Genomic DNA, 27,843 nt, shown 5'->3' with positions numbered 1-27,843 from the left:
GCGGCGTGTTCTGTAGCATGCCATAGCTGTGACAGGCTCTGGGCTTGGGAGGGGAACTATCAAGAGGGTTGAGGATTTCTTTCTGAGGTTTGGTTTTTTTTTTCTTCTCTCTACTTTAAGAAGGGGTTTCAAAGACTGATTAATTTCAGAAATTGTCCAGCTTGCTTATGCCTTGTGTACAAGTTGATTGGGAGCAAAACCAATAAAAATAATGGATGAAGCAGCTCAAAATTACTTCACAGCCCAAGAAGCACTCTCAAATAATGGAGATGCTGAGTGTATTCCAGTCTGCAGGAAATACTGAGTGTATTAACCATGACTCGAAAGTCTGCTGAGCAGATGAATTGCATGACAGTTAGTAAGCACACATGGCAAGGATATGCACTGTCTCTACAGAATTTATCTGAATGCAAATCCCACCATGCTGCATGTTGTGGAGCCTGTTGGCTCAGTGATGCGTGCATGTATTTCACTAACAAGACTCAAGCTGACTTCCATATAATCTCTACCGCTGCGGCAGCGGGGAACCATACGTGCCTCACTGGAAGCAAGGTTCTCGCGCGTTTCTGTCAGCCCAACTAGCAGCAGTCCTGTTCCTCCAGCTGGGAACTGCTCTGGGTCAAGAGGGGCTTCTGGACTGCTTGTAACACTGACTGAAGTTCCTTACAGAGACCAGCTTTTAAGATATATTTTTTTTTTTCTTTTAAAGGTAGTGTCTTGAAGTCTTACAGTTTCTCTTTGTAGTTTGTTTTTAATAGGATTTTTTTTACTTTGTATTTGGAAGATGTTTGCCCACAGAGGTCTTGCTTCCCCCCCCGCCTTTGAACTGGTGTGAAAGGAAAATATGCTAGATTCGTTATTACAACAACAAAAGCCTATCTATTTTTTGGATTAGAAATGAGCTTTTTTTTTTTAGCTGTCTCCTTTTCTCCAGGAGTTCAACAGACGACTTAAGGTCTTGCAGGCTTGCTTGTGCTCGATAGACCAAGTGATTTCCCTGAAAGACTAGCAACCTTGTCATAACTTAGCAGCCTTGGTATCTCCCTTTCTGATTTGGTAGATCTGATCAACTAGGAGGAGAAATGGTAGCATTTATTTACTGTTCTCAAAGGTGACTTGGGGGTTTTTTTGCCGACTTTAGTTAATCAGTGTAAGATGGTATGTGGCTTAGGAGACCTCCAGATGTTCCCACAAGAAAGCCAAAAGTTGAGACTGTCTGTTTTTGATTTTTGTATGGTGTGTTGGGTTTCTTTTTTTAATCAACTAAACAACATGAGGTCTTCCTTTAAGACCTTCCATTCCTTATCTAGAACAGCAGCTTTGTATGCCATTAAGGAGCTTATACTACATAAACCTTTTTTCTTTCAATTCTAATCTAGGTTAAGTTCTGTGAAATACTTACTTGACCTAAGATCATGGACCCATTCTATAAATGGTAAACCAAAATGTGATTTTATTTTTTTTATTTGTGTAGGACCAGGAATAATGCTGTACTGAGCAATGACAGTCAAAGTAGCTAGTGTTCAGACAGTGTTTATGTGCATACAGCCCAGACTTTGAAATGTACCTTTCTTCAAGCCTAGCACTTGAAAGAGATACTAAAGTATTACCGAACTATAGATCTACCTACCTTACCATTCTAAAGCAGTTATACTTCTTTTTTTTTATGAATGGAAAATATATCATGGGAAGAGAGGAAAATAATCCAAAATCCATGCATATGTCTAATATTTCAGTTTAATGCACCATGACTTTTTTTTTTCCTTCTCTCTCTCATTGCAGGAGTCTCAAAGATGAATACTACAGCAATGAGCCCACTCACTGTTATTCCACTAGATTTTATTCCAGACTTAAAAAATGCCACACTTGTGCCTTTCAATGAGACTGCATGTGAAAACTGGAAAGAGATTCATCATCTTGTTTTCCACGTGGCTAACATTTGCTTTGCAGTTGGACTGGTTATTCCAACTACTCTGAATCTTCATATGATTTTTCTGCGAGGCCTGCTCACCATAGGTAGGAGAACTGTTCTGGAGAGATCTGCAATCTTCCTGTGACAGGAATAGCAGTTTATAACCACTACAGAGCTTTCTCCTGGTCCCTTCAGCTTACGGTGAAATTCCAGCACATATTCATGGTCGTTGTACTTTGCTGAAGGTGTCTTTTGTGTAAGTGGGAGTCTGTTCTGACCCTGGCAGACCTTTTCTGGAAGGGTTATATGTGTCTAGGCTCCTAAAACATCCCAGAAATACAACTTGCATCTTCAGACTTGTGTAGATGTTGACTAGAAGACAGGTGGGCCCCATTTACTCCAGACATGACTGGATGCTTAAAATTCATTAAATTCCAAGTCATAATTAAGTCTATGGATCCTTAAGACCTTAATTTTAGGTTTCATGTAAGTACATTGAGTGGTATGTCTGCTATAGGTAATGTTTCCCTTGAGAAGCTTGATGTCACCTCACGTGTTCTTTAAATGTGGGTTCAAACACTGGCATCTGTGGATCACCAGCATTGTCTTCATTGACAATTTAGAAGCGTGGGCTTTTGATATGGGGTGCAGTCTGTGTCCTCCTGAAGTCCGTCATATTTCCCCTACCACTGTAGGTGTCTTGTGATAAAAAAATGTGGCTTCTGAGGGAAAACTAAATTTGGCACACAAATTTACTCTGCTTACAGTTCCTAGGGATCTGTCCCCTTTGCTTTGACCCTGTCCCACCTCTCTGCTGCTCCGTAATATTGCTCCTCTTCAATACTTCCAGGCCTCGTCTCCTCCTATCCCTTGTAATCTAATTAACCAGCTGATCAAAAGTCATCACATGTTGATTTTTCTGATCCATACGTAAGTGCTGCCTGGTCAGTCAGTAACCCAAACAGAATTGATAACAGTGAGTTCATGAATTCAGCATTGTCTTCAGGGAGAAAGGGGAAAGGGACACTAATTTGGCATCTTCTTCTCCTTGTTGTTTTGACATGAAACTTAAGGGAAAATATGTCTGTGACCTCTACAGCCATCTCTATTAGACAATAGGCTCGCAGTTATCTGGGAGAGACTTACTGGTGCATAATCTATCATTTGATAAGTATTATCTCTATAAGCTACAAATAGTATCCCTAATCATACAGCATGCCTGATCTTTTAAAGCAATTGTCATTATTCAAACTAAAGTGACTAAAAAAAGAGTAAGCATTTTAACTTTTCCCTTTGTCATACAAGAGAATTCAGGTTCCTGCTGTGGCTTTGTCAAAATGCAACAATGATACTTCCTTTAAATTTTCAAAAATATCTGTGTATGACTTTAGGAGGTATTTGTGCAACTGCTGCTCACTAGTTAGATGTGACTGTAACTGATCTGAACAACAAGCATACGTTTCTGGGCTCTTGTTTGTCTAATTAATGGAATACTAGTAATAAAGTTTTGTGAGCTGCTTAATTTTTTTTTGTACTTAAGATACGATTTTCCTCCATCCTATTTCTGCTTCATTTTGGTAACAGGCCATTGTGGGTGGCACCTTTCTGCTTTCCTCAGTCCTGATCTGAATTATTGTAACTCCAGTATTGCAGTCCTGTGCAGTAGGACTGCAGTCTGCTGTCAACCTGCTCTCAGTGCCTGTTTGTAGCATTGCAGTGATTAGCTCTGCTACCATTGTGCATGCATTGACCCACAGAGCTTAACTGTAGTAAAGCTTGTAGAATATATTCCTTTTTGGTGTAATTGCACACGGTGGACAGGTTCTTGATGGCTTTTTAAGAATGTTTTTATTGTTCAGTGAAATTTAACTTCCTTTTTTAATTTTTGCAGGATGTGCATTGTTCATCATTTGGGCTACACTCTACCGTTGTGCCTTGGACATAATGATCTGGAATTCTGTGTTTTTGGTTGTCAACCTTCTACATTTCATATACCTAGTGTATAAGAGAAGACCGGTATGTATAACAGCTAAATTGCACAAGCAGTCTAGTAAGACGCAAGAAAAAGGAAGTTTTGGCCATGTTTGCCAGGCAAACCAATGAATTGCACAGCAGTTCTTGAATTAGACAGGACTTCTTTTGGGTGAAGTCAGCTAGCTACTTCAGGAAGGATCCAGACTGTAAGTATGATCTGATGCAGTACAAAGGTATTTCCCTGAAATCCATGCTCTTGAAAAATTGACTAGTTCATATTAGCTGCTTTTGGTTGTTGTGTTTGAGTTTTATTTTTGGTTTTGGTGGTAGGGAAGGGGTTACATAGTTTCTTTGCAGAGACCAGAAATGTTAATTTGGGGCTTATGTGTGGGGTTGTTCGGGGTAGGCTTTTTTGTCATTTTCCTCACCCTCCCACCCACAAGAGTACATACATACAGACCTCCTGAAATAAAATCCTACTAAGATACTTAAAATTGAGAGTTCCAGGACAGTAATATTTTTTTAATTAGGAGTTTGAGAGGGATCAAACTTTCTTACCTCACTTTCAAGTCTTGAACATCCTCTGTGGTGGGAAGGGAGACTGATAAATGACAAGTGCCCTAATAGACTGTTATTTCAACGTAGAAACAAATGCTGATGTCCACTTTCAAATTACCTTCACACTCTTTGCTTTGCTGGCAAGTACTTTAGCCAGTGTGCTTTGTAATACCACATTCCTTTTAAATGCAAATGAAAGGTAAGTGAGGTGCTACCTACCCTTTTTGAACATCTGTGGGACTCTGAGGTAAGCAGCAAAATTGAGTAAGGTTTGGGAAGACCGGTATTAAGTAAGATGATCCTTCCTTTTATACCATTTACGGCATTTATTGAGTTGAGGGTCACATCTGGGAATTTTGCAACTCCTTTTGTTGCCTTCAGAAGGATGCATTGAGATAACTTTCTTCAAATGCACCCAAAGAATATAGTTGAAATGTATACCAAAAATACAGGATTCTTTGCACTGCCTTCAGCTAAATGTATATCCAATAGGAAATTAGTTTATTTTCTTAGTATTATTCATCCAGAAGTATATTCTGTTTCTGCAAAACTATTAGCAACCCAGCCTTCTGTTGGTATATGCACATCAAAACTAGATAATATTTAATGTAATAGTTGCTATTATATGCCAATCAAATATTAATGGAGTGCAAAGCATTCGAAATGTTAATATTACATTCTGTAGTTTCTAAAATATAAGGCAGATAGATTTATAATGTGAAGATTACAGGAATATGTATTGTGTTACATTATTAGTAGAATGCGTCTGATTTTGGGCAAAGGCAGAGTCATTCTTGAAGTGTCTAACAGCTGGTACAGAAAAACCCCACTAGCTAGAATTAAGCTCTTCACCAAGTCAACTCAGCCTGTGCAAGCAAGCAGCTAGGAAATTAGCAACCTCCTCCTTTCCTGGCAAAGCAGCATAAAGCTTGACTTCTGTCCTGCCTAGAAGATGGCTTAAAGCTAGCTAGACTGATCTACTACTAGACATTTATAGTCTATAAATACAGTCTCTCAATATTTCTAGTTATTGCAATTACTCCTGGAGAGTAATATTCCCAGTTAAAAGGTAAGTTCCTCTTTAGTTCATATTGCTAATGCTATTATTTTAGCCTATTCAGTCCACTTATGTCATCAAGACACAGCAGCATGGTGAAACTGCACCATATTTCGGCTAGTCAGCCATGGTCATGCTGCCCAGTGCACCACAGAAAATAACAATTGTGATAATGTAGAGCCAGTGAAGCCAGACTCTAGATGTTTGTGTCTGCAGTTAAATAACCTGTGCAGATACTCTGGTCTTCAGTGTGGATGAGCTCATGCTGCATTCTTTTCCCTCAGTGAAGCCACCAAGGTAGCATGTTCTGCTTCCCCTCAACCCACCCACCAGGTGAGCCTTCTAGTATCATCTTGAGGCCTCTAGTCCTTTGCCAGATGAGACAGGAATTGGCTGATAAAGCCAGAAATCATGGCAAAAGGACACATTTCCCTAGAAAACCAAGCTTTAAAACTTACCTGTATTTTTAAAAAGTGAGTTGTGGCATGTGCCCTTAGAACATGGGTAATGGCTGAAATCTTTACCAGTATGGCTAAAAACAACTGCAGAACAAACTCCAACAGGCAACCACAGCATATAAAAAGAGGCTAAAGGTTAAACTGCATCTGTCTACAACAGTTGATGAATCGAGTACATCATGTGTTAACAAAGGAAGGGTTCTACCTACAGCGGTGTTCCTCCAGTATGAAGCAAGCATAGATTCACCCAAAGGTTACCATCTGCAGGGCTACATGACCCTTACAGCTTAAAGCTTAGCCAAGAATTAGTTTTGATAGACTAGCTATGTAGTGGTGTGTGTTTGTATATTAAGACTTAAAATAATTTCAGTATTTTTCTTTCCATTAAGTTTAAGAAATTACAGTATTTATGAATATTGCATGAAAAATATACTACTGTAATTTGCATAATAGATAATATTTTCACTAATTATTAATAAATCAGGTGGTGTTTTTTTTTTAAAAAACGCACCCCTACACACCTTAAAACTAGTTCCTTTTCAGGCTTAATTCTCTGCTCACTGTCCAACAATGAGATGACACAGAAAGATTTTTTTTTTTTTTTTTTTTTGAGAGACCTGAAAGGAAACTTAGTGTAAGATAAGTCTTAATTTTTTTCCTTTAGAACTTTCATTCAAGGCACATAATTTGGGCAGAACTTCTAAGACTGAATAATAGTTGAGTTGCGTAACAGCTTTGGGTGGGACAGGATTGAGAAACACTGTGGAACAGAAGAACCATCCAGGTTTAGGTAAGTCCCGCATAAAGAGGTTTAGTATCTGGCTCTTGTTAGAGCCTCCCTAAATACTTCCCATTGTCCTGGCCAGAACACAAAACAGTTCTTTGCACCCAACTTGATCCATGGTGTGGAAACTGTTCGGAGCGCCACGTTCCTACTTCTCTGGCTCTTGAATGACACCAGAGGAGAGCAGGACTTCTGAGGGGGCTGGAGCTCCGCCTGCACCTGTAGACAGCAAGCTTGTGCTCCAGCCACTGACACCTGAGATGTGGTTCAGCCACAGACTCTGCTGTTTGACTTTGTGCTAGAACGTTGAAGGAGCACTTGCACAGCTAGATACCTCCTGGGAGGCAAGCTAATAGGTCTGGCATTCACCTGAACGCAGTGCCTGCCACACTGTGTGCTTATGCTTGGCTGTGTCCCCACTTGAATACAACATCGTCAGGGGACTTTCCTGGTCAAGGTCCTGGGCGTGTGCTTGAGTCCAGCAATGTTTAAATAGTCTTTGTGGTGGTGTGTTTGGGATTTTTTTTTTTTATACTCTGTCTAGAGTTCTTTTGCGTGACTCCCATCTGTATGCTCTATCTGGGGGATTTGTGCTTTACTTTTAAGCTAAAGCGTATACCAAATTACAGTGAATGTAAAATTACTCATTTTACCTTTGTCCCTATGTGAATTTCTGGACTGTAGCTTTTTCTTGCTGTCCATGGAAAAACATAGCATTGTTCTGTGGGGAAGGATCAGGAAAATTTCTCAAACTAAAAATAAACCACTGGAAAGATCTAATGAAAATTCTGTCTTGGACAGTGGGAGGACTTACAGTTGTCTTAACAAATGACAGATAATAAGTAGTTGAAGTCAGCTGCATTTAAAATAAGTTTTCTGAATATATAGGCTAACTCTGCATATCCCACCATGATCAAAACATGGTCTTCCATCAATTCTGTGAACAACAAAAGTGACATAGTTGGACTGTAAGTTTCATCTTTCTTGTTTGGTCATGTGAAACCTGTCTGGCACGTAGGCCATAGTCATTTAATCCTGTCGGACCTTTGTAGATGTGCACGCTTCCCTTTCAAAATACGTTTTTGTGGTGGTAAAGCTTACAGCACTTAGTTTAGAGCAGTGCCCCCAGCTCCATACTCCAGATCTTGAATGGAACAAGGGAGCTTTGCAGGAACAGTCTTCTGTGTGAAGACTTCCTAGATGTTCCTTCTGGTGAGACTGGAGTTACTACCGGAAGAGCTGCCCTAAACCAAATGTCAGTTCTCGTGACTCTAAAAATGAATGTCTACATCTTGACACTATAATTTTGCATAGAGAGCAAAGTAAAGTCATGAAACCAGCACCACAGGTGCCTTTACTGGATCTCTCTTTTTTCCTTCATCTTCTACAATATTGAACTGCTTTCTAAAGACAGAAATGTGCAGGAAATAGATATTCCTCCGACATTTCACCGTTTCTAACACTTTTAACTGTGAAGTGCTCTACATAGGTATTGACTGTATTCTTAGGTAGTCTTAGTCACATTCCGATACTTCTACTAAAATATTACATCGTTCAGGACATTGGTGCTCGCAGAAACAAAAGGCCTCTGAGAGGAAGCATGTAACCCTTGAGTTCAAAATTTAAGTGCATTTCCAAAGAGCACAGATAATTACTTGTGGTCTCTACTTCTGCAACAGTAGCTTTACCTTATGAAATGGGAATTGGAATCATCTTGTCTCACTCCGTCCACCTCCAAGTTAAACATCTAGTTTAAGTTAGTTGTCCAGTGTAATTTAACCCACCCGCCCAATACCTGTTTAAAATCTGATAGTGACATCCCGCTCCACTGGCTAGAGAACAAGCCTACACAGGTGTTAGAAAGCTGGGTTAGTAGCTTATATAGTCATAGGCAAGACGCACTTCATTGCTGCGCTCTAGCAGTGTGAGGGGGAAAAATTCAAATTGCTCCATGTTAATTTAAACTGTAACACAGTACAGAACTGGAGTCTGGCTTTCAGAAGATTTGTATTCTTACCACTGCAGGTGTGGTCTGGGAACTGTAGGTACTCAGCTTCCCTGAAAACTGGGCTCTCTATGCCTAGTAAATTATGTGAATTTAAACAATAGTTGAAATTATATGGAAACAGGGTAATATCCAAAACCATATATGAACGTCTTTGTTATAGACTGTGATCAGCAAACTTACTTGAAGTGATGCCTGGTAGTCACACATGTCTTTCTGTCTGTCTTACACATTCTGTTTATTATGAACTTGAAGGCTTTTAAGTGCTTTTCATATAGGAAGCTAGAGAATGCAGGGGCGTGGGGGGGAGGAAATTCTTAGGAACTAATTTTGAATGAGGTTTTCTGTCTGCAACTATTGTATTGCCTATCTCAAAATCCATTTTATTTAGTCATCCTCACATGACATTTTTAAGGAATGAAAGAAATGGAAGAATAATTACAAGTTAGTCATATTACAAAATGAATAATTGATCTGTTCAGTTGTTAAATATTTATTTTATTAAATGAAGCATGCAAAATAGCAGCAAGTTTCTTTTCTGACCAGAAGATTATTTCTGTGTGGGGTGGGGTTTTTTTGGTTGGGCTTTTTTTTTTTTTTTTTTTTTTTTTTTTTTTTTTACTCCTTGGAGCTTTACAGATTTGGCTTCTTTAGTTTGAGTGGAAGCTGAAAGAGTCTAATTGGTGTCTCTACAGGGCTCTGACTCAGAGCTCTGGCAGCATCCCAGAACGTTTCAACCACTGCTGAACAAAACATTACACCTACCCGTATGGCTCATTTGGAATATGACCCACAAGCATGACTGGAGGAGCAGTCAGCTGCCCTTGTGAAGAGTGAATAGTCTGTTACAAGGGAGACATCTAAAACATATCTATGGTGTCCAACCTGATCAATATTTAAGAAAGTGGTTATGACTGCTTTCTTTTAAGTATTATACATTAGAGGAAGATCATTAAACCTGAATTATGTGCTAGCTAAGGAGTTGCATTAGCACTCCAAGGCCAGTTCCTGTCCTTGTGTCTGTATGCATTGTTTTGAATCCATGAGTTTTGGGAGCTACTTTTATGTTCATCTGAGAAAGGAATTTATCTTTCTTTGAGTTGCAGTGGTCACGTATAGAACGAGGTGCAAGCTAAATTGGTATGGCTGTTAAAAATGAGGGAGTACCTGGAAAACCTGTCATCTGACTTCGCAGGTATATGGAACATATTTTGAAATCGAACAGTTCAGGGCAATCCCCAATGCAATACAATTTCTCTTGACAGTTTAAATTCAATCTTTGTTTTGTCCATTTAGATGTCCTCTGAGGTGTTAGATTGTGGCCTAAAGAACATACAGGAAATTCAACACCTTGGTTTCATATAAATGTAGTCACTGGTGGAAAATGTAATTAGTAATTGATCCAGTGTGAAACCTGCGTACTTGGACATATGTAAATCCATGACCCCTGTTGGGATGCGCCCACCAGTGCTGAGGGAGCTGTCTGATGTTGCTGTGGGGCCATGCTTGCTAATCTTTGAACAGTCGTGGAGGACTAGAGGAAAGCAGGTGCCACCCCTTCCTTCAAAAAGGGCAAAAAGGAGGACCCAGAGACCTGCAGGCCAGTCAGGCTCACCTCGATCCCTGAGGAGGTGATGGAGCAACCATTTCCAGGCTCATGAAGGACAAGAAGGTGATCAGGAGCAGTCAGCCTGTGTTCATTAAGGGGAAGTCATGCTTAACCAACCTGATAACATTCTATGATGAAATGACTGGCTGGGTAGTTGAGGGGAGAGCAGTGGATGTTGTCTGGCTTAACTTCGGTAAGGCTTTTGACACTGTCCTCCATAAAATTCTCATAGAGAAGCTGTTGAAGTATGGATGTGAAGACAGTGAGATGGATTGAAAACTGGCTGGATGGCTGGCTTGAGGATGGTAATCAGCAGTGTGAGGTCTAGCTGGAGGTGTGTACTATATGAGCTACACTCCTGTGTGGTGTGTACACTAGTGGTGTAACCTGGGGATCAGTACTGGGCCCAGTCCTATTTGATGTCTTCATTAACGATCTGGATGATGAACCCTCAGCAAGTTTGCTGATGTGAAACTGGGAGGAGTGGCTGATGATCTAGAAGATTGGGCAGCCATCCAAAAGGACCTCAACAAGCTGGAGAAATGGGGTGACAGGAACCTCATTAAGTTCAGTAAGGAGAAGTGCAAAGTCCTGCACCCAGGGAGGAACAACCCCATGCAGCAGCACATGCTGGGAGCTGACCAGCTGGGCAACATTTTTGCAGAAAAGGAGCTGGGGCTCCTGGTGAACACCAGGTTGAACCCCAGCCAGTAATGGCCCTTGCTGCAAAGAGGGCAACAGTATCCTGGGCTGCATTAAGAAGAGCATTGCTAGCTGGTCAAGGGAGGTGATACTTCCCCTCTACTCAGTACTGGTGAGATGCATCTGGAGTGCTGGGCCCAGTTCTGGGCTCTGCAGTACAAGAGACATGGATATACTGGAACGAGTCCAATGATGGGCCACAAAGGTGATGAAGGGACATCTCTCCTATGAGGAAAGGCTGACAGAGAGAGCTGGGGCTGTTTGACCTGGAGAAGCGAAGGCTCAGGGGACATCTTACCAATGTTTATAAATACCTGAAGGGAGAGTGCAAAGAGGATAGGGCCAGGCTGTTTGCAGTTGGAGCCTAGTGACAGGACCAGAGGCAATGGGCGCAAACTGAAACACAGGAGGCTCCATCGAAATGTCAGGAAACACTTTCACTGTGAGGGTGATGGAGCACTGGCACAGGTCACCCAGGGAGGTTGTGGAGTCTCCATCCTTGTCGGTGTTCAAAAGGCATCTGGACAAGGTCCTGGGCAATGTTGCTCTAGATTACCTTGCTTGATCAGGGGGATTGGACCAGATGACCTCCAGAGGTCCCTTCCAACTTCAACCATTCTGTCATTCTGTGACTTTATGGTTAATCTTGTCTGAACATTTATGTTCTAGCCCTCCTTTTCTTGGTCCTGATATTGTTTCTGGGGCAGAGATTAATTTATAGAAGGAAGGAGACATGTAACGTTTATAGTGTAATGAAATAGAAACATCCATTTAAATGTTTTGAGGAGGCAGTAATTCACACTTGATTAGAGCTTGTGTATGGACAGGTCAAAAAATAAACCGAATGCTTTATTAAAGTTGTGGGTGGGAAAGGTATACAGATACTGTACACAAAGTCGACAGAAAGCTCAGCTGTGTGTAAGGAAAAGAAAGTTCTCAGGAGCATTCTCACAAAAAAAATTTTATGTTGAGCCCTCAGAAATGGGTATTGGTGTGTGGTTCACATGCAGCCTGCATAAAAATGCTTGTGGCTTATAAACTAGCTTTCACTTTTGATGGTTTGAGGCTGTCTGGGTAAACAGTGAAGTCTGCAGGTTTAGAATATCGTTTTGTTTGCCTTTTGTGGAAATATAAAGGCTGAGAAGTCATGAAATGAGAATGGCAAAGTCACAGAAGCAGAATCCTCCTGTTTAGCAATTTAATAATAAACTATATACTATTTCTGTAGGATTAACCTACCATCTCTGCCCACAGGATTTTCACTTCCAGAGTGATTCCCAAGGCGTTCAGTGGCCAGGATGTGGGATGGATCGCTTCAGTGACTGAGGCTGTGTGTGAAATACTCCAATTATGGTTCCATAAATCTAGAAAGTTTCTGCCTCAGCTCAATTTGTTCTGTATTTAGACAAACTTGAAATGTAACAAACAAACCTTCTCAATTTTCTAAAAACTGTTCATGATGCTTGGTTTACTGTTTCACACACACATGTAATTCTACAGAAAAGAGCTCAAGGAGGGTTTTTGGTGTGGAGTACATGCATCTCTTAGGGGCTAAAGATTAATATTTTCACCCTAAAATGCCCTCCTGGGGAGGGAATGGTGACAGTTTGAAGCCTCGGTCCTCCCATGGTCATTCTGGATTCCCCATCTCCTCCAGCCACAAGATGACCAGAGGTTTCTTGATGCCCACTGTTGGCCACCCTCAGCTGAAAAATTACTCCTGGACTCGTGTGCTGTCGCCTTCTCTCCTCCCCTGTTTTTAGTATTGAAATACAAAAAAAAATCTAGAAAATTGGGTAAACTTGGAATATTCTCATTTGCTGAAGTGGTGACTCCGTTTCTTCTTTTTCTGCCTTGTTTTCTTGGTTGCTTTTCCTTACTCTGTCCTACGTATATTTTTGATTATCTGATGCTTATTGTTCTAGTTTGTTTTCCTCCCAGCTTATATGCAGCCTTTGTTCAGGCTGTCTCCGCTTTCAGGGAGGCCAGGACACTGTCTCATCCCCTGCTGCCTTCGTTCAAGAAAGACTTCTGGGCTTGGGATTTCAGCCAATTTCCATTCCCTTATTGCTGCTGCCTGAGTTTGGGTGGGCTCCTAGATGTGGGATGTTCAGCTGGCAATGGGGTTTTTTCCTCCCTCATTACATGTGGTTTCAATATGATGAGTTTGTTTTTCAGGACTCAGTACTGCTTTTCTACTGCAAGTAAACCAAGAAGCGCGGGGGTGAAAGGGGCTCACAGGAGAGACTAAGAGATGGCCAGAATGAGGTGTGCATGTGGTGTGAAAAATGCAGGCAGACTCATTTTTTTTCCTGTGTAAGTCTGGCCCAAGTCCTGTTCACTGTTTTATCAACAGAAGTTTTAGAAGACTCCTTGTGTCTGATTTAATGTGCCACTTGGATGGAATAGCGTCCTAAAGCACCAGTTTGCCAGCCTGGCTAGTTTTAGATAAGGCTTTGGTCACTCTCTCATAGGTGGTGTTTGTGGGTAGGTTCTGCACATTTACCACTTCCTTTGTTGCCAAACACAACAAAGACAAAGATGTCCTCAAATGTAGCAACTAAAGCATGCGTAGCCTTACCTTTTTAACTAATGCCTCTGAGTTTAGTGTTGTCTTTTGTTTTTGCATTCTAGATCAAGATAGAGAAGGAGCTTAGCAGCCTCTACAAGAGAATGTTTGAACCTCTCCATGTGCCTCCCCAGCTCTTTCAGAGACTAACTGGACAGTTCTGCAACATTCAGACTTTAAAGACAGGTCAAGCCTATGCTGCAGAAGATAAAACATCAGTTGATGATAGACTAAGCATCCTGCTGAAGGGAAAGTAGGTTCTGTAAAGCTTGGGGACAATCTTACGGGTTGTGTGATGATTGAATTAGATTAGAAAGTTGATGGGTGTTTTGTTAGCTCTTTTAATGTTATTGTTTGTAGCAAGTTATGGCCTATAGCCAAATAGTCTATAGGCATAAACTATTTTGTGATACTGTTTTCAAGTGAGAGTGATGTCTCTTAGTGGGAGCATATTATGCCTCCAGTTGTGTGTGCTGCTGCATGGATTTTAGTGGGAATTATATTTGTATAAGACCAAAGAGAGTGTCTTCCAGAACAAGCAAGAGATTTGTTCAAATCTTAGGTATCAAAGTCATGTTCTCGGTGCATACGCAGGTTTTAAGGTTAAAAAGTACTGTGCATGAGAGAGGGGAAAAAATAACCCTCCAGTAGACTTTAAAGCAACAGGCCTATTGGATTTGATTCATTGCACATGTATGTGCAAGCGGAGAGGCTACAGGACCCAGGTGACAAAGGGTAAAATAAATGTAATCTTGAAACTCTTGCTAAGTTCTGGCCGGTATTTTAACCGGTTGCCGTGGATAGCCACAGTGATACTGGGCTTCATTTTTTTTCTTTGAAGTCATTAGCTGCTCATTACTGCAGAGCCTAGTTACCTAAAGGAAGCCTGATTCTGGTCTGGCTGTATAGAAGCCATTTTCATTTTGGATAGTGGTATTTTGAGGATGCACGCTACATTTGGCAACTCAAATCGGCTGGCAGCCTGTTCTGCTTGGAATTGGTAGAGGTTTAGGCAGAAAACAGGGTAGCTCTGGGGCTGAAATTCCAAAAGATGAACATATTTTTGTCTGTTACCTACTGCTTTACCATTGTCAATAATCACGTCCAAATTTAGATTAAATTAATCACCCTCCATGACTTTAAAATGTTGTTTCATACATTTTTATTTCCAGAATGAAGGTGTCTTATCGAGGCCATTTTCTGCATAATATTTACCCCTGTGCCTTTATAGATTCTCCTGAATTTCGATCAACGCAGATGAACCGGGGTGAGAAATTCCAGGTACATTTCGGTTTAAATGTCACTGGATATGAGCTGATGAGATCATTAAAAAACTCTGTTTTAAGGAGTTTTTTATAAATCTGTATAAACTTGATCAACACTGAACTATTTGACTTGCATAATATTGCCAGCTTTCTAGTACTGGTGTTTCATGATGGGCCATGTAAAGAATAACTTTTAAAATTAAATGCTGCAAAACGGTATTATGGTGGAGTTTGCTGAGCAGTCTGGCTTTTGCTATTCTGTTCTCTTTTACTGTTCGCAAGTTTATTTTGTGTTGAGAGATTATTCAGAACAAATAATTTAAGAGATGGCTTTACTGGAAAAAGAGGTGATGTGAGCAGTCTCATCACTGGTTCAAAAACAGAAAAGGAAAAATAATTATTGTAATATTTGGTGTTACTAAAATGAAGGGCTGAAAATTCAGGCATTAGTAGTTTGAAATTGGCTTTTTTTCTAAACATATTAATGCTGTCGTTTTGAAAGTTGGTAAAGCAACATAAGCTGAAAGAGATCACAGTATTTTGAATAAAAATATTCATATGCGGAACAGTAAGGGTATATGTCTCTAGCAATGTAATTATGCAAGTACATTAAAGGATATATTATAGCATAGCTTGTGGGAAAATACTCTGTTAGGGAAGTTTTTTTCCCATTGTACTGAAACGGCTATTTTGCTACCTCTTACTTGATGTTCTTTAACCGAGTATGTGTAATAATGACTGGACTGTGGCTGACTGGGTACATCCACACTGATACCCTGGCAGAAGGGGCAGGAGGGAGAGCAATGTAGACTCTAAAATCAGTGATTGCTGTCATATGTTCCAGTCAAACACTAGGCTTAACGCCAAGGAGAGAGAGTTGTCCAGATGTATTCATTTCGCAGCAGTGAGGCGTACTGCAGCACGGCCGCCCTCCTGGCACAGCCTGTTTCTCTCGTAAGCGACTGGATAACGAATCGGTCCCTCTGAAGGGAAAAGGCTCATGCCTCAACTGCTGCCTGCCTTAAAAATTATTGTAATCTGGTGCGGTGCACATCCTTCACTCGTGAGTTCTGCTTGTTACTGCCGTATAAACACGCTCGGTGTTGCCATTGCAAGAGGACATGGATTCAATCTTAAGGACCCCATCTGCTGGCAACGCTGGCAAATTCTTCCTCAGCTTGTATTACGGACTGTGAAGTTAAAATCCATGGATATGTGACAGTTTCCCATTATTTCTTAGACTTTCTATATTTTTAATTTTTCAGGAGGTGACATTAGCTTGTAATAGCAGAGCGCGCCTCGTTTCTTCGTAGATGGCTGACTTTCCTTTGCAAAACACACCGTTGGGTATTGGGTATCGGTGCAGGTTTTGGTGTGCCATTGCCGTCTGCCAGCACAGGGGGATGAACCTGGCAGGTCTAGCCTCCCTGGAGAGGGTACAAGCTCCTCTGTAACTATTGGTAGCTCAGTTACCACTCACTGAGCAAAGGGAGCCTTAGCTCAACTGCTAAAGTGGTACTTGTGGGATCAGCAGGGCTGACAGTGAAGAAGAGGAGGATGAACATATGTTTTTTAAATCGCTTAAAACTCTTTGATGGAGACCTTTGGATTATACAAGTTGTTCCTATGTGGTGACAGCAACATAATAGAAAACCAAGCAGCTTGTAGACCTATTGATGTAGACTACATGCAAGTAGTGTCATCACTGTAGGATAGACTTCATATGTAAATCTCATCTAACGTAAATGCTTTTACAGTTTGGGAATGTATGAGAGAATTTGCCCGATTATCTGCACCCAGGTTTTCTGAAAAACAACTGGCTGTGCTAATCAGTTAGAAATACCATAATAGATACCTGAGATGTTTTACGTTTGTAAATATTGAGTTCTGAGGGATACCAAAATGTTTTATGGCTTTAAGAGTTATTTTAACAGGAGGCACAAATAAAATGGTAACACTTATTTTTAAAAAAAGAGAAGTGCTAATTCTGAGCATGTATTTTCTCAGGTCACCATTATCGCAGATGATAACTGCAAGTTCCTGTGTTGGTCCAGGGAAAGGCTGACTTATTTTCTGGAGTCTGAGCCATTTCTTTATGAGATCTTTAAGTATCTTATTGGCAAAGATATTACAAATAAACTCTATTCATTGAATGACCCGACCTTAAATGACAAGGTAAGCAACTGAAGTTTCCTTTAGGAATTTTCCTCCCACGCACAAATGTATTGTTACTTCAACTTTAAATTGTCTTAAAGCACCTTTTTTTTTTAACCTGCTATTGTCAGCTGCTGAATTCACACTCATTGCCTTTTAGTGCCAAAGTGTAAGTCAGTCAGTGTTTTTGTCAGAAGTAATATTGCAAGAAAGATGAGTAACGGAGATTTGGAACTGAACAGCTGGCACAAATATTTCTAACCAACTAGTAGACGTGACGGCCGGTAGCTAAAATGGTGCTTCTCCCTGGATAGCCTTTCTCATTAACAAATGGGTGCCTTTGTACAAAGAAGCTTCAGGGTTTTTTCTTAAAGAATTTGCTTGCTGGGGTCACACAACTGGGTAATACTGATTGCCAAGAAAAATAATTGCAACATGTGTTTGAGGGTGGCAAATACAAAGAAAAGGGACGTTGGGTTCATACGATGTAGTTAGCGGAAGGAAGCATGAAATACATATAAAATAAAAATACATATAAAATGTTCAGCAGTCTGAATATAACTTATTCTTCTCTGCATGTAGAGGATGTGTGTTTTATGTATCGTAGTAAGTGGCCTGGGTGTAGTCATGGATATATTGATTATCTTGTTTTACTTTCATTTTGTCTCCGTACTTAGTTATGTGGCTTTTCAAGATTTGGATGGTAACTTGGCTGCTGGTGGGTTTTTTTATTATTTACGTAATGACTATAGGGTTCTCATATATAATTTATTAGAATAACTTTCACCATTTGTGAAAAGCTTTATAATTTTATGGTACAGTATTTTCATATTCTGTTGGTATTTACGTAACTCACTCTCGCTTAGAGCAAAAATACATAGGTTATATAAAAATATATAGGTTAAATAGTTACTTCTGCAAAGTTGTGAATTTACTAGGAAACGATCCAAAAGGGTCCATGTAAGTTTTCTCGATTTTTGTACTGGCTATAGAAAGAGAAAAGAAAGAATTGCTGGAGAAACAATTTAACAGCAACAAAGCACTGCTTATTTTGCCTTCTGATCAATGAAATAGAGGATTACATTATCTTGTAATCAGATCCTCAGAAGTGTACCATCTATAAAATACATCTTATAAAGTGTGTGGCTAAAACTTCTTTTTTTGTTTTTTAATAAAAAAGAATTACAGGGGAATGTTCTGTATTAAAGCCCACATCTGCATAGACAGTAAGTAGTTTCTGGAGTATGGCATCTGGAAGGAACTTGGAGCAATGTGCAGTGTGCACTCAGACTGCCTCTCCTGGGAGACTGCTGTTCTCCACACTCTTCGTCACCTTGCCTTCCCCCTCCACCCTGTTTTCTCCCCTTTCTTGTTTTTTTTCTCTTTTGATTTCTGTTTTTCTTTTTTTTTCGTTGCTTTTCTAGTCTCTATTTTCCTCTTTCCTTCCCTCATTTTCTGGATGACAGCATTAGGGTGTCATGTGTAGTATACAAGGTCATCTGCAACAAACTTGTGCTGCTGACTTCTGTCACTGTGGAGCTTCAGCACTAGCATAAATATTTCTTTACATGGAAGTATAGTGACATACTTACTGTAACGTTGTAATTGGTTGTTTTTAAGTGAAAGGTCCTTATCATATCTTCTAAGTATTACAAAAAAACACCAAACTTTGCCCCTCCTTTGACTTTACATCTGCACACTTTAACTTCAGTTTGCACCAAGTCTTTATTTTTAGTGACAATAGTCACATGAATTTAAGATTATTGTAACTGTTTTATCACAGTAACTTTTGAAAATGTATGTTATAAAAACTAGGAGTGAGCATTTGGGAAATTTGTAGTACCTTTTTATTCTTCCTCAAATGAAAAACTTGTTGCACAACCCCTTCCTACATAACGTAGGACAAGAACTGTCTGTCAAGTAAATTCTCCTTCATTTCCCCATTGCCAGCACCCTGTGGGCATGTTACTTCTCACAGGCTTCATTGTCAAATGCACACATTATTGGTGTCTTTAATGCTTTTTAGCTGGTGACAATCTCAACAGAAAATTTTGTTGTTGACTTCTGTACACAGGGGTTATACAAGAGAACAACTAAAACAAATTCAATATAGAGTATTCATAATCAAGATGGTAGTAAGAAGATAAAAACATCGATTCATTGCGTATTGGAAAACAGAAAATACCTGTTTATTTGTAAGGAACCATGTGATTTTTCTCCTATTGAAGGAGATTTTCCACTGCTGTTGGGAAAATAATCATTCCTCTCCACATGAAATAGGATGCTAATTCTTGACTTATAAAGTGGAGTTATCTGTTACACTTTTGTCATTGATTACTACCTTTCATATACACCTAAAATAGCATTCTGACTTGCTGTAATACTTAACAAGGTACAATGTATGGTTTCATATTAATATTATAGTACAGAGACTTCTCAGGAAGACTACTCAAATCAAATGGAAGCTCCTGAGACCATTTGACAGGCAGAGGATAATGTTCATGTGATGCACTTAATCTGTCTTCAGTAAAATCAAAAGCCAAATGATCATCTACTAGGAAGGAATGACATTCACTGTTTTCTAACATGACGAAATGAAAACCCAGGAAAGTGAACAAGTTTCTGTTAAGATATAAATTGCTAACCTCTCTATATAGCATGCTGTCTTGTTTAGTGAGGAGGACCAGGCCCATCATAAAGGCTATATTTAATTGCAGAGCATCATACCTGGTTAATTAATTACCAAATAATAAAAATCAACCTTTCTGTAGGAAAATACATGAAAAGTCTAGTGCAAAAAGAATTAAAGTTGAGTAATTAATCTGAGGTTTCATGCTTGTCAGTGTTCCGATGTATTACTTGCATCTTTTATTTTCATTTAAATCGATTTACCCTGCATAGAATATTCTGCTCTAACCAGTTTCTTGATTCATGAGTAGTCATATCTGAGACCAGAGCATCTACTACAGAGAAAATAGTTTCCATTTTTGTTTTCATTTACTCTATACCTTTTTTTAAAAATAATAATTATTTCCTTTTTTTCAGGCTTCAAAAAAGATTGATCGACAGCCTAGTCTTTGCTCACAGCTCTCTGTGATGCAGATGAGAAACAGTATGGCCAGTTCCAGTGACAGCGAGGATGGCTTGCAGATGTTTCTTCGTGGGACTTCCTCTGCATCCTCTCTTCGTGAGTGCTCAAAATAATTCATGCCAGTTTTGAACACAGCTTGGTTGATCGTAAGAGATGATTGTAGAACTCCTGTTGTCTTCAGCTGGAGCAGACTGTAGCTTTTAGGACGCTGCTGTGCATCAGCTATGTGGAGGGACCTAACTGTAGAGAATTCGTAAGATGCATAAGGCTTTGTACGCTAACTGAACCTACCTCATGTAGATACTGGCAAAAAACCAGCATGTACTGTAATAATTTTTGGCATAATGTGAATGTGTAGGCATAGTATGGAATGTTTATAGCAATGGGGCAAATCTGTGAATGTATGGTTCCTGTCACAGTAGTTACCTCCTTTGGTCTGTGACTGGTGCTTGTAGAAATTAAAAAAACAAACAAAACTTTTTCCCTCAGCAACTTGGTGCTCTGCATTTCCTCCTGAGATAGTTTGTATTGGCAGGGTTTGGAGAGATGTGGTGTAAACCAATATTTTGATGCCGCCTGGAAAACTTCCAAATATGCTGTCAGACTCTCCTCCCCTGTGCTTTGTATGACAGGAGTAATAGAGAACAGATAAAATGAGTGAAGAAAACAAGTGTGACCTTTTTGCTTGTACTCTTGGAATTTATTCCTTTATAGAAACTTTCTAAATTATTCTTTTTAGGCTATTGTTGTTTTTTTACTTTTAATTTTTCTCAGTCTCAACTTCAACAGTAGCCTGAACTCTGAAAGCAGCTTTTGAAGAAAAAAACCCCCACAACCCCCAAAAACAGGAGAGGCTTAATTTTCTCATTTGGCATAAACTGTTAGTTTAAGGGAATTTAAAAGGATCATATAGGATTATTTATTTTGATTTGGGATATATTATTCTTTAGTAATTAGAATTCAAATATATGAGGAAAAAAACCTTTGCCCGTTATTTATTATGGTTAAACTCTCTGCTAAGAAGAGAAAGTGATTTAAAGTATTTGCCATTTCCCACTTAATTATCTGTTCTCCATTGTGTTCTTCACAGTTCCTATCCAGGAACTCCTTCAGACTTGGAGGGCCTATCTGTTTTCACTCCTTAACATTGGTATAGTCTGCATGCTCAGACAGATGGAAGCAAAAGCCCTGCCAGTGTTTCACCCTACTAGAACACTGAGGGTGACAGCTGGGATATAGTTTGATGAAAATTCCAGCATTGTTTTCTTTATTTCTCCTCTGTTCCCTGAAAGGACATTTAGAATCACAGAACAGTTGAGGTTGGAAGGAACCTCTGGAGAGATCATCTAGTCCAACCCCATGTTCAAAGCAGGGTCAGCTAGAGCAGGTTACTCGAGGCCATGTCCAGTCAAGCTTTGAATATTTCCAAGGTGGAAGATTTCACAGCCTCTCTGGGCAACCTGTTCCAGGGCCTTACCACCCTCACGGTGAAAAAATTTCCCTTATTGCAACTCATGACTGTTGTCCTTTGTTCTTTAGTGCATGCCTCCAAGAAGAGTTTGGCTCTGTCTTCTTTACCCTTGTATTAGGTAGCCGAAGACAACAGTAAGATCCCCTGAGAACCTTCTGTTCATAAGGCTGAACAGACCCATCTCTTGCAGCCTCTACGTGTACGTCATGTGCTCCAGCCTCTGACCGTCTCAGTTGCACTCCACTGCACTCGCTCCAGTATGTCCATGTCTTTCTTGTACGGGGAAGCCCAAAACTGGACACAGCACTCCAGATCCTGTCTCACAAGTGCCAAATAGAGGGGAATAATCTCTTTCATTGACCTGCTGGCTATGCTGCTGCTAATATGGCCCAATATATGGATGGCCTTCTTCACTGCTGGGGCACTCTGCTGACTCGTATTCCATTTTGTGTCCACCAGGACCTGCAGCTCTGTTTTTGCAAAGCTGCTTTCCAACCAGGTGATGCCCAGGCTGTACTGCTGTGTAGGTTTGTTGTGTCCCAGATGCAGGAATTTGCCTCTGAACTTCATGTATCTTCTGTCAGTTCTTTTCTCCAGCCTCTGAAGGCCCATTCTGACCAGCCGCCCTACCCTCTGGCCTGTCAGCAGTTTCCCTCACTACTTGGCTGTTGTCTGTGAATTTGGTGGGAATGCATTCCATCCCATCATCCAGGTCATTAATATATTGAACATTATAAGCCTTCATATTGGCACTCAAGGGACACTGCTGGTAACCAGCTGCCAGCTGGGATTTGTACTGCTGTTCACCATCCTGTGAACTCAGCAGTCCAGCCAATTTTTTTTCACCCAAGCTGCAGTCCGTGTGTTCAGTCCATTTCTCACCCTTTTGGCTAGAATGATTCTATGGCAGGCTGTGGAGGGCCATGCTACAGTTTAGGTAAAAAACATCTGCTGTACTCCCTTCATCCACAGAGCCCATCTCACCACAGAAGGTAGTCATGCTGGTCAGGCACAATCTGCCCATGGTACATCCATGTTACCTGTTTCCAGTCACCTTCCTGTCCTTCATGTGCTTGGATGTGGCTTCCAGGAAGACAGGCTCCGTAATCTTCCTGGGGACTGGGGTTAGGCTGATAGGCCTGTAGTTCCCTGGGTGCTTCTCCTTGCCCGTCTTAAAAATGGCCATGACACTGGCCTTTTTTTCTCTCTCCTGACTGCCATGACCTTTCCAAGATGATAGAGAAGGGTCTTCCAATTGCATCAGCCAACCCTCAGCACACTTGGAGGCAGTCCCTGTGATTCCACAGTCTTGTTGTTTGCCCTGTTGACTTAAGTGCTCACTCGGTCCAGCTTTCCTGTAAGTCAAGCATCGCTTTCCCAGTCTCTATCACCACATTTGGAGACCTGGAAGGCCTCAGGACAAACCTCACCAGTAAAAACTGAAGCATAGAAGGTATTGAATATGTCAGCCATTTCCATGTCCCTAGGTCGCATGCACCACTGAGCCTCACAGTTTACCTGGTCTTCTTTTTGTTGCCAATGTATTTGTAGAAGCTCTTCTTGTTGCCCTTCACTAGATCCAGGTCCAGCTGAGCTTTGGCTTTCCTAATTCCATCCCTGCATGCTCGAGCCATGTTTCTGTATCCTCCCCCACCAAGCAGCTCATCCCTGCTTCCACTTCATGTGTGTGTGTTTGAGCTCTGTCAGGACTTCCCTGTTCATCTATGCCAGCCTTTTACCAGCTTGCTCAACTTTCTGTACACTGGAATGGACTGTCCTTTGTGTTTTGAGGGAGGTGTCCTCGAAGATCAACCATCTGTCCTCGGTCCCTTTGCCCTTGCAGGCCATGTCCCATGGGTTCCTGCTAAGTAGATCCCTGAGCAAGCTACAGCCCCCTCTCTTCAGGTTCAGGATTGTAACTCTATTCTTTGTCTTGCACGCTTCTCAGTATCTTAAAATCCACCAGCTCCTGGACACTGCAGCCAAGGTTACCATCAGCCTTCAGCTCCCTGATGAGTTCTTCCTTGTTCGTCAGTGACAGGTCCAGCAGAGCACCTCCCCTAGTCGGCTCATCGATCACTTGTGTGAAGAAATTGTCGGCTCCACTCTCCAGAAATCTCCTGGACTGGTTTCCCCCAGCCCTGTTGACTTTCCACCAGATACTGGGGTGGTTAAAGTTCCCTACGAGTACCAAGGCCTGCAATCATGAGGCTTCATCCAGTTGTCTGAAGAAGGCTTCCATCTATTTGCTCTTCTTGATCAGGCAGCCTGTATCAGCTACCTGCCACGAAGTCTCCTGTGTTGGTCTGTTCTCTCATCTTTACCCATAAGCTCTCAGCTGGCTTTTCACTTGTTCTGCGGCAAAGCTCCATGAAACTGAAGCCACTCCTTTGCACAGAGCGCCCTTGGACAAATTTGCACACTCAGAAGCTAGAAATAACTTGTAAAAATATGTTTGTGCAATTAGCTAGAATTAAAATTCTCTTTCAGGCTTAGCAGCAAAACACTTAGACCAGTATTTCAGCTTTGGGAGACAGTAATCTAAATGCATGACATGTTCAGCTGTAATGACATTAATCCCTGAAATGCATCAATGCTTAGCACATACCTGATAAATACACTTTCCCCTGTTGTACTCTTCCTTGGTTTGTGTACCGTATTTTTTGGTGTACTTCCCCAAAAGAGGGGTTTAAATGTCTTTTCATGTTCTGAAATTGCTCAGTCCAACAGCGGTTGGTGTAGGTGATATTGCCACTGCCACCACCCCACTGGCAATAGTAGGTGTGGCAGCAGCCTCCCGAGTCCGATACTTCCCTTACTTTTGGGGAAGCAGAGGGGTTACACTGTTGTGTGGGTATCATACACCTCGGGAAACACTATCCTTTATTTCTTCTGTGCATTCTAATTAATACGAAATTTCTGACTTCAGTAAAAGGTTGATAAAAATTCTTGCTGAAAGGTTATTTATCTCGCTAAACTGCAATGCTTCAACCTTTTTTTGCCAAAATAGCTTGTTAGTTATTCCTGGGTACTGTCACTGCCAGTGATGGGTTTGCTACCAAGGTGAGCTCTGCTTAAAGATTTGTATTCAATGTAGATTGTGGCCATGTATGCGCTTTTTTTCAGATCACAGGGAAAACCGAACAAAAAAGCTGCCAGTTACCTTCCCACTGTTGAAAAACGTTCTCCTGGGTGCTTTCAGTGCAGCAGTCAGTATTTTTCTTTTTTCTGTTTTTTAAGGTTTAGTATGAGGTACGTACTGAGGCATACTGTCCCAGTGCTTGTTCCCCTGGATCATCCTTCTGTAATCATACATTCATTTATTTAAAAAACCAAACCAAAACAACAAAAAAAAAAAAATCCAAAACCCCCAGAAGATTTAGTAGCGAACATATGGAAATCACATGTTTTATTATTTTAGTTTTTTTAATTAAAAGAAGAAATGAATAAGGGAAACTTTATCTGTACAGGAGCTCTACAGCAATACTGTCTTGTCATTGCTAGGTGATTGTTGTGTGGACAAATGCTTCTCATTACAAATATGATATTTGACTAGTACAATACAAACAAGTCTTATACTCCTTATTTCCATATTCTTGAAAAATTAAGCATTTATATTTTTGTATAATTCAAGCTTTTTAAATTATGCTTTTATCTATGCTACAATCAGCTTTGACTCATTTTCTCAAGAAATTGATATAAAGATTTTTCCAAAGTGTTTAATAGTGAAAGAGTGAGAAATACTAATTACTAGGCCCCAAACTATGATTACTAGCAAAACTGTGTTTTGAATTTAATTAACTAAGAAACCCAACTAACTGTTTGCTTTTATATTAAGGAAATAACCAACAAGAGTTCTATAATACTTACGGAGTGAGTCGTTTGCAGCATGATGTTTTCTGTTGATAACATCACATTAACTCAGCAAGCATCCTCAAAAAGGTATTAAAGTGGGGTTTGTTTTTCACATGGTACTTGTGCTTGACATCCATGATCCATCTGTATGTAATTTATTAGTAAATGAAATTGATGCATCTCTTTTTCCAAAATTTGAATTAATCAGGTTGAACTATTTCTGCTTACAAGGGTAGCTTTACCTAACTTTCTGTCCTTTAAAAAACATTTCTGTATTAGTTTCTATTGAATAATTCTCTAATGATAATCATTCATGATTATATGAATGACTAATGATAGTCATTCATATACTTATTAATGATACAGTCTCTTTTTCTGTGCTGCTTGGTTTAGATCACTGAGATTTGCTGGTCTACAAATCTGTATTTGCAAAGTTCTAAGCTAAGCAGGAAAGTAGAAATGTTTTGTTTTGGTAATGCTTTTGTCAGTATTGTCTCATTACGTGTGCTCCCTATGTTATACCCAGCTTGTGGTTAAAAATAGGATTGGCTTTTATGGGACATGCCATCTTAATAGGTGTTTGGGCTTAGGTCCTCGAGAGAGGACGACAGAGTAGTGTATGGAAGGCCTGGGTTCAAGGTCTGACTTGGTCTCTTGAACATCTGTACAACATTGGATAGAGGCATCAGTAAACAAGTTCTTTTGTATTTGGGGAAAATAAGGGCACGTCTTTGAATCAAACAACTTGACAGTATTAGACTCAATATTGGATCCTGTTCAACAGACTTACGGCTTCTTACTTCTGATTTCTGGAGAGAACTAAGCACTTTTAAACAAAAGGTAACCAGTCTAAAAATGCTAATAAACTAGTAATAAAATAATAAAAAAGAAGTGCTTAACAATTCCGGTACTTAAAAATGTGTGCAAATAACCCTTTATCGTGGTAGTTTTTGAATGTTAAAAGAAAATACTAATACATTTTTAACATAAAAAGTTCTAAAAAGCTAATATAGTGTTTGTGTGAATGTGGCTTAAAGATGCAGTCATACAACAATCTGCTGGTCTTGTAGCTAGTATTTTGTTCTCTGCGTGTGACATATGCAGCACAAGAGAGTCCTTCATAAGTAGGCTTCATTAGCAGAGCACTTTACTGTATACCTAATAAACCTTTTTTTTTTTTTTTTCCCCCCCCAGTAGTAAGAATAGCCCTGCAGGAACAGTTATGGCTATCAGTGTGTTTTTTCAAGAAAATTCGAATTTTTAGCTTGTATACAGACAATCTGTCAGAGAGGATCACTACCTCTTGCCCTTTTCTTCTAAAACGGTATTTCAAAGACTTCCCTACTCTTTTTGGTCGTCATATTGTAGCTGAGTACAACCTTGTGCCATTGTGGTGGTTTAACTCTAGAAGGTGGTACTGAGAGGAAAAAAAAATGTCCACGTGCAGGTGCAATTTCAGGGTGGACAATGGGAAATAAAGCTGTTTGGCTGGCGTCAGAGGAGCTCTCTGGTTTAACCCTCATGCTGAAGATTTAACTACAGTAGAGGCAGTTTGCAGCGGTAACTCGCACAAAAACTCCATTTAATGTCTACCAGCAGTGACTTGTGGCGTGCGCTCCGCTCTGGCAAGCTTTGCGAGTCGCCGCTTTTCTAAAAGATTGTCTTAGCGCAATGAAATTACTGTCAGTCAAAGGTTACGCGGCCTTCACCTGTTAGTCTTGTCTTCTCTGTGGCTGATTATGGGGCTATTATATTTTCCCTTTAAGTTTGTCATCGTGCTCTTAAGGCAGCTCGGGCTGCGATCAGGTACCACCTGAGGTTTGCCCAGGGCGCCGAGGAATTTTTCCACAGCCAAGGGCGCACATGTGCGTACCTCATGTACCTACCCGTCCGTGGCACCGATTGCAGAGAAGAACTAGTGGGTGAGTGTAACGGCGAGAAAACGATCGCCGGGACACAGCGGTGGGCACCTCGTGCAGTCAGGGTTTGCGGTCGGTTTGGGGAGAGGACTGCACCCATGGCCAGCCGCAGGATTTGAACCGTGGAGGCGTTGCGGGCTCGTAGCAGCGTGGCTGTCCCACGTCTAGGATTTCCTGATGCCTGTGGCCAAATAACAAAGAAACCTTCACTTAAAAGTCCTCTCACAAGGCAACTAGGGCAGGATCATCGGATTGTGTACCCTTTATCGCAAATAGGTGTGTGCAGCAGGTATGTGTTGTTAAATTAATTGGTAATCTCTTTGTAACTGTGGCAGGCCCAGGCCGGACGTCTCCTTACCTGAGAACTTCAGCAAAAATGAAGCCAATAGAAGAAAGTGTTGAGGATGACGTCTTTGAAGCACCATCTGCTGATAAGCTTGAACTCCAGCGGCTGCCTTAA

The 27,843-nt window shown here is 40.6% G+C and overlaps 1 protein-coding gene across 1 annotated transcript; it reads left to right on the top strand.

The window, feature by feature from the left end:
• Positions 1 to 1,793: 1,793 nt before the first annotated feature.
• POPDC1 (popeye domain cAMP effector 1) lies at positions 1,794 to 27,843 on the top strand (the record flags this gene model as incomplete). The annotated part of the gene is made up of 7 exons (XM_081997704.1): positions 1,794 to 2,016; positions 3,804 to 3,928; positions 13,694 to 13,881; positions 14,801 to 14,909; positions 16,901 to 17,068; positions 20,093 to 20,234; positions 27,719 to 27,843. The coding sequence occupies 7 exons, from the start codon at positions 1,794 to 1,796 to the stop codon at positions 27,841 to 27,843; spliced, it is 1,080 nt and encodes a 359-aa protein (XP_081853830.1).

The sequence above is a fragment of the Phaethon aethereus genome (assembly GCF_964289735.1).
Source record: "Phaethon aethereus genome assembly, chromosome: 3".
NCBI classification, from domain to species: Eukaryota; Metazoa; Chordata; class Aves; order Phaethontiformes; family Phaethontidae; genus Phaethon; species Phaethon aethereus.
Note: the sequence above shows the minus strand (reverse complement) of the source record. Positions and strands in the feature narration are given on the sequence as shown.